At 40.9% G+C, this 7,500-nt stretch overlaps 1 protein-coding gene across 1 annotated transcript in view; it reads right to left on the reverse strand.

Moving 5' to 3' along the window:
* The window catches only part of eif2ak4 (eukaryotic translation initiation factor 2 alpha kinase 4), a 35,772-nt gene that overhangs the window by 22,495 nt on the left and 5,777 nt on the right, over positions 1 to 7,500 (reverse strand). The window contains 10 exon segments of the mRNA XM_043232389.1: positions 290 to 369; positions 557 to 620; positions 792 to 896; positions 1,625 to 1,747; positions 1,816 to 1,902; positions 3,976 to 4,045; positions 4,127 to 4,557; positions 4,649 to 4,910; positions 6,050 to 6,085; positions 6,520 to 7,055. Of these exon segments, the coding sequence (XP_043088324.1) occupies positions 290 to 369; positions 557 to 620; positions 792 to 896; positions 1,625 to 1,747; positions 1,816 to 1,902; positions 3,976 to 4,045; positions 4,127 to 4,557; positions 4,649 to 4,910; positions 6,050 to 6,085; positions 6,520 to 7,055 (1,794 nt within the window).

Genomic DNA, 7,500 nt, shown 5'->3' on the forward strand with positions numbered 1-7,500 from the left:
TATTATATATATTTAAAAAATATATATAAAAATTATATATATATAACAATTCATATATATGCATGTTGCGTGTATTTATATATGCATAAATTATGTAAAGAAAAACTATTTTGTATATGATTAATCACAACGAATCGTTTAATTAAGCACTAATTAAAACTAAAACCAATAAAGAAAAAAATGTTTTAACCAAAATTAAAAGAAAAAATTAAAAGAAATTAAAAGGAAAAAAAAGGTTACAAAAATGATACAACGGCATAAAAACAACACAGAAAAGCTTGTAAGTGACCTGATTATAAGTGGCTTTAGTGTTTCCTTGAACCTCTGGACCCACATACAGAGCCGTACCAACCATACCGGTCATGTTATCTGGGAAATAAAGTCAGAAATAAACACGGTGAGTACAGCAAAAAACTCAGCCCATATATATACATATATAAACTTTATGCATAATGCTTGACTTTTAATTTTAAACATGCCCGTAATCCACTGAGACTCTTATTTTGACATGCCCACGCTTTACTATAGCTTCCATTCAAAGCATCAGGTTTTTTACCCGTTGGATCTGATTTTGGGACAAACTCCAAGTTGCCTTCCTCTACCTCCAGTTTACCTGCAGCCTGAAACACACGACACCAAATGAGCAGACGGCATCAAGAAAGAAGACGAGTCTGCCAATCAGAAATAACTCTCATCATTTTCTGAGCATGCATTTGCCCAGCGCTCATATGAAGCACACACAGTCTTCATCACGCCGTGTTCATGAAGCATGCACAAAGCCCATGCAGTACCACATTAGCAGGGTGATCCGTGGCCAGGCCGAAGTCTCCGATCTTCACGTGATCCTGAGAGTCCAGGAAGATGTTGACAGGCTTCAGGTCTCTGTGGATCATTCCCTGTTAAAAAAAGACATCATGCCAGTCATCTCTCTTGAGCTGGTCGCTTTTTTCAATTTAGAATCAAATGAAATCAAATTAAAATCAAATTAAATAAACAGATGCATTAAAAAAAGAAAAACATTTTCATTAAATCATAATTAAAAAGTGTAACAAAAATATGAAAGGGATAAAAGACGTATGGACAAAATAATAAAAAAAAATATTTTAACAATTTTTTTTTTTATTTAAAAATATTCAAACCTTTTCAATTGAGAAATTATATTTTTATATATATATATATATATATATATATATATATATATATATATATATATATATATATATATATATATTCCAAAAGCTACAATAAAAATAATAAAATACTCTTTACTATTATTATTAAGTTTTTAAACAATAATACTACTACTAATAATAATAATTTAAAAAAGTTTTTTTTTTTTTTTTTTTTAGCTTTTGGAATATAAATTCTTAACATTAAATTACATTATTAAATTAACTTACAAATTTCAAACATTTGAAATGTAAAAAAATAAAACAGGCAGCAGAGATGTTTGGAATAAATAAAATGAATTAATTACAATTATATATATTTTAAATATAAAAATGTAAAATAAAAAAAGGCATCAAATTATAATAAAAATAAATAAATAATTTAATAATTAAACATCTAAAATGTACAAATGTCTTGCAGCATGTAGATTTAGTTTAATGTTGAGTGTGTTCACCTGCTCATGGATGTAGGACAGACCGTCCAGGATCTCCCTGAAGAGCCTCCAGAGGCGACTGGTGTCCTGATGCAAGCCCTGATCGATGGTGTCTCTTAAAGTGCTTTTTTCACAGTATTCCATCTGAAGAGACAGAGGAGAGAGTTAGAGGCGCTCCGGCTGCAGCAGATCCTCAGAGATCAGGAACACACCTGTATGTACAGATAATGAGCGACCAGCAGCGGCTCCGACTCAGAGCTCTCCTCAGGGACCACCGCTTTCCTGCAGCTGCGCTCCTCCTGTACGAGCACACACACACACACACACACACACACACACACAGACACACACAGAGACACACACACACACACACACACACACACACACACACACACACAGAGAGACAGAGACACACACACACACACACACACACACACACACACAGAGACACACAGACACACACACACACACACACACACACACACACAGAGACACACAGAGACACACACACACACACACACACACACACAGAGACACAGAGACACACACACACACACACACACACACACACACACACACACACACACACACACAGACACACACACACACACACACAGAGACACAGACACACACACACACACACAGAGACACACAGACACACACACACACACACACACACACACACACAGACACACAGAGACACACACACACAGAGACAGACAGACACACACACGCACACACATAGACACAGAGACACAGACACACACACACACACACACACACACACACACACACACACACACACACACACACACACACACACACACACACACACAGACACACACACACACACACACACACAGAGACACACACAGACACACAGAGACACACAGACACACACACACACACACACACACACACACACACACAGACACACAGAGACACACAGACACACACACACACACACACACACACACAGACACACACAGACACACACAGACACACACACAGAGACACACAGAGAGACACACACACACACACACACACACACACACACACACACACAGACACACACACACACACACACACACACACACACACACACACACACACACACACACACACACAGAGACACACAGAGACACACACACACACACAGAGACAGAGACAGACACACACACACACACACACACACAGAGACAGAGACAGACACACACAGACACACACACACACACACACAGAGACACACACACACACACACACACACACACACACACACACACAGACACACAGAGACACACACAGAGACACACACACACACACACACACACACACACAGAGACAGAGACACACACACACACACACACACACACACACACACACACACACACACACACAGAGACAGAGACACACACACACACACACACACAGAGACAGACAGACACACACACACACACACACAGAGACACACACACACACACAGAGACAGTGTTTATGTCAGTATTTGCTCTACTGTTATCTCACTGATGATCATTACAAGCAGCAGAATGTAATTCACAGAAATATCTGCATCTGCAGCAAATATTTTATTTGAATAAAATTGAGCTGTTTTTTCCTCTATATTCTCACTACACTAGACTACATGAGCCATAAAAACCTGATCAAATAAAAAAAAGTTTTTTTTGGATTGAAAAAGATTTGAATAAATTGTTACAATTTTAAAAAAGCCTTATAGCTTTAACATTTATAATATCATAGTTAAAAAATGATCTTTATTTTCTATGTAGAGGCGTAATTAAGTCAGAAAACGCATTGTTTTTTTACTTAAAGTGACATTTTAAATACAAAACACTTTTTTTATAAAATTAACATTTAAAACACATCATTAAAAAAAATAAATAATAAATTATATATATTTTAAAATTAACAAAAATGTATATATTAGCTGTTTGGAAAAAATAAAAAAAAAATGTAAATGGTATTTGAAAACTAAATGTTTAAAACATTTTAAAAATCCAAAATTAAGGTATCAGACGTTTCTATGCAGACGCATACCTAAAAATTTAATATTCACATTTTTACTTACAATATAAAAAACAAATACTTCTCATAATATTTAGCTTTGCATGTTAAAAATGTATCATAATGCGGTTTAAAATTATTTCTAGTTACTTCACAGATGCATAACTAAATAATGCATTTTTTTTTTTATTAATAGTTTTACTTACATACAACACATTGCACCAAAACATATTAAAAAATACTAAAACTTCATTTTTGATTAGTGATATGCATTCCTCAGAACTTCATCCGAACAACTTTAAAGATGCTTTTCTCAGTGTTTAGATGTTCAGCTGCTTGAATGACCTGACCTCCAGACTGTCTCTGCTGGCGTCTCCGTTATCAAAGATGATGTCGCTCTCCGAGTCGCTGTCAGGAGGCCTGCGTGAGGAAACACAGAAGCAGCTCGTCATCATCATCATCGTCACGGTTACACACAGAGTCTGAGCAGCAGAGTCTCACAGGAAGGAGGGACAGAAGACGTCCTCCTCTTCATCGTCGTCCTCCTCGTCGTCGGTGGAGTCCGCGGCGCTGCACTTAGCGCTGGACGATCTCTCCAGAGAGGTGCTCCACTCCACGGAGCTGGCGAGGGCCGGCGGAGGAGCGTCCTCCTCCACGGTGTCCGTCAGGCCCAGCTCGTTCCGGGGCTCCGGGGCCGAGGGCCGCCGCGGTCTCTCGGGGCTGCTGAGCGTCCCGGAGCTGTCGCTGACCACGGCTCCGGTCACCGGCGTCTCGTGCCGCTCGATCCAGGCGTTGTAGTAGCGCACGATGTTCTCGTGGTTGAGGCGTGACAGCAGCGTCACCTCGCCTTTGATCCGCCGGAACTGTTTACTGGCCGGGTTCACCTGGATCCGCTTCACCGCGTAGTAACAGCCGTCCAGCTTGTTCTGGACCTGAAACCAGTCACAAGAGCACAGATATATCTGTAGCAACAGACAACAGTGCACTGCATAGGTGCTTCTTTTATGCCGGAAGCCGCCTGACCTTGATGACGGCTCCGAACGCTCCCTTCCCCAGCAGCTGCAGCTCCGAGAACTCGTTGTAGTAGCGTGAGAACTGCTTCTGCACCTCCGTACTGAAGGGGGCGCTCAGGAGGTGACTGCGAGGGACCACCGTGGAGGCGAAATCAACGCCCGTGTCTGAGGAACACACACACACACACCACGGCACAGACGTGTTAGGGCCGTCGATTAAAAAATAAATCCCATTTTGAATGGATTAAAAACGAAAATCAAACGCAAGGGCGCTGCATAAAAGTTGAAACGCAAAATACATTTATATTTATATTTAGACATATTAGAGAATGGAGATATTTAATCACATAGTTCACATGTTTGGGAATATTTTGAACCAAAAGGAAAAGATAAATATATTAATAATGCATTAATTTTGGGGGTTGCCATGTGACACATATACATACATATATATATATATATATATATATATATATATATATATATGCATAATGCCTCATTTTAAATCAGTGTGTGTGTGTGTGTGTGTGTGTGTGTGTGTGTGTGTGTGTGTGTGTGTGTGTGTGTGTGTGTGTGTGTGTGTGTGAGTGTGTGTGTGTGTGAGTGTGTGTGTGTGTGTGTGTGTGTGTGTGTGTGTGTGTGTGTGTGTGTGTGTGTGTGTGTGTGTGTGTGTGTGTGTGTGTGTGTGTGTGTGTGTGTGTGTGTGTGTGTGTGTGTGTGTGTGTGTGTGTGTGTGTGTGTGTGTGTGTGTGTGTGTGTGTGTGTGTGTGTGTGTGTGTGTGTGTGTGTGTGTGTGTGTGTGTGTGTGTGTGTGTGTGTGTGTGTGTGTGTGTGTGTGTGTGTGTGTGTGTGTGTGTGTGTGTGCGTGTGTGTGTGGTGTGTGTGTGTGTGTGTGTGGTGTGTGTGTGTGTGTGTGTGTGTGTGTGTGTGTGTGTGTGTGTGTGTGTGTGTGTGTGTGTGTGTGTGTGTGTGTGTGTGTAATCTGTTACTGCACAAATCTTGTGTGTGTGTGTGTTCCTAATGTTTGTAATAAGATTATTGAAAACATACTCTGTCACACACACATACAAACACACCCCCTCTCAAACTCACACACACACTGTGTGTGTCCTCACACACACTCACTCACTCTCTCTGATTCTTACATACACATGCTCTCATTCACACACACACATTCACTATTTCACTCTTGCTGTACTCTCACACACACACACACTATCTCACACTCACATACATACCCTCTCTCACACTGATTCTCACACACTCACACTCGCTACACACTCTGCTTTCACACACTCACACACACACACACACATTATCTCACTCTCACTCTCAATCTCACACTCTTGCTCTCTCACACTCACATACCACTCTCTCACTGGTGATTCTCACAGTGTGCCAGCTCTCACACTCATTCACTCGCTTGCTCTCTCTCTCACACACACACCTGCACAAACACACACACACACACACACACACACAGATTAATCACAAATAATCTGTTACTGCACAAATCTTGCATATCATATCTTCCTAATGTTTACTAATAAGATTATTAGAAAACATACTCTCTCTCACACACACATACAAACACACCCCCTCTCAAACTCACACACACACACTCTTAAACTCACTTTTTCCACACACACACACACACTCACCATCTCACTCACTTGCTCTCTCTCTCACACACACACACACACACACACTATCTCACTCGCTTGCTCTCTCACACCATCTCTCTCGTTCTCACACAATCACTCTCACTAATCCACACACTCTCTCACTCACTAGAGGCGTGTCATCTCATACCACCCATGATAACACCGGTAGAAATGTTTTCAAAGAGTGTCATATTGCAAGATCAATGCTATCACTGACTTGTTGAGGAAGTCGTGCAGGTCGCTGGGCAGGCTCTCTGGCAGTGTTACAGGGAACTCCTTGACCTCTCGACCCTGAGCGAGCGCCAGCAGCATGAGTCCCAGGCTCCAGACGTCTCCCTTCTTCCCGGAGCGCGAGGGCAGCTCGTCTTCGCTGAAGCGTACGTGACTCTGCTCAAAGATGTCCTGCTTACAGACGTCTGCGAGACGCTTAGCCAGACTGTAGTCCCCGAGCCGGACGTCTCCCCGAGCGTCCAGCAGCACGCAGGACGCCTTCAGCTGCTTGTGCACTACCGAGTTAGCGTGCAGGTAGTCGAGGGCGTTCACTAGCTGGGCGGCGTAGCGTCGCAGCTGATCGATGGGCACCGGAGCGCCGCCGGACAGCAGCTGAGACAGACTGGAGCCGGGCACGTGTTCGGCCAGAAGATCCACCACCAGACAGTCTTCTCGCTCCACGCAGCTCAGAGCCTGATAGTGCACCAGATGAGGATGACTGAGCTTCAGCAGAGAGTTCAGCTCGCTCTCAGCGCCCTGGATCTGTGAGGAAACAGGAAGGAGAAACATGTGTGTCACCTTATAACTCTAGAAAGCTTTATATGTTATATGCACATGTATGTGTGTGTGTATATATATATATATATATATACACACACACACACACACATACACTTATTTATATTCCACTATAATGGTAATAAATAATTTAATTATATTATTTTAATGATAAATTATATTTGCTCTGCAACAGTATAATTTTTTTATAAAACTACATACAATTATTAAATAATAGAAAGGTTTAGACATAAATGTATAAATAATTTCAATTAAATTAAAAATATAGCAATTGTAAGAGCCATCAAGAAACCAAAATTTGACATCAATTTTATTAATTTGCCAATTATGCGTCTTTATAAAACTAAAATGTTAATCATCAATATATAAAAGACAAAAACAGAAAAAGCTGAAATTAGAATCACAAGTA

Source organism: Puntigrus tetrazona, unplaced genomic scaffold, assembly GCF_018831695.1.
Source record: "Puntigrus tetrazona isolate hp1 unplaced genomic scaffold, ASM1883169v1 S000000528, whole genome shotgun sequence".
Lineage (NCBI taxonomy): Eukaryota > Metazoa > Chordata > Actinopteri > Cypriniformes > Cyprinidae > Puntigrus > Puntigrus tetrazona.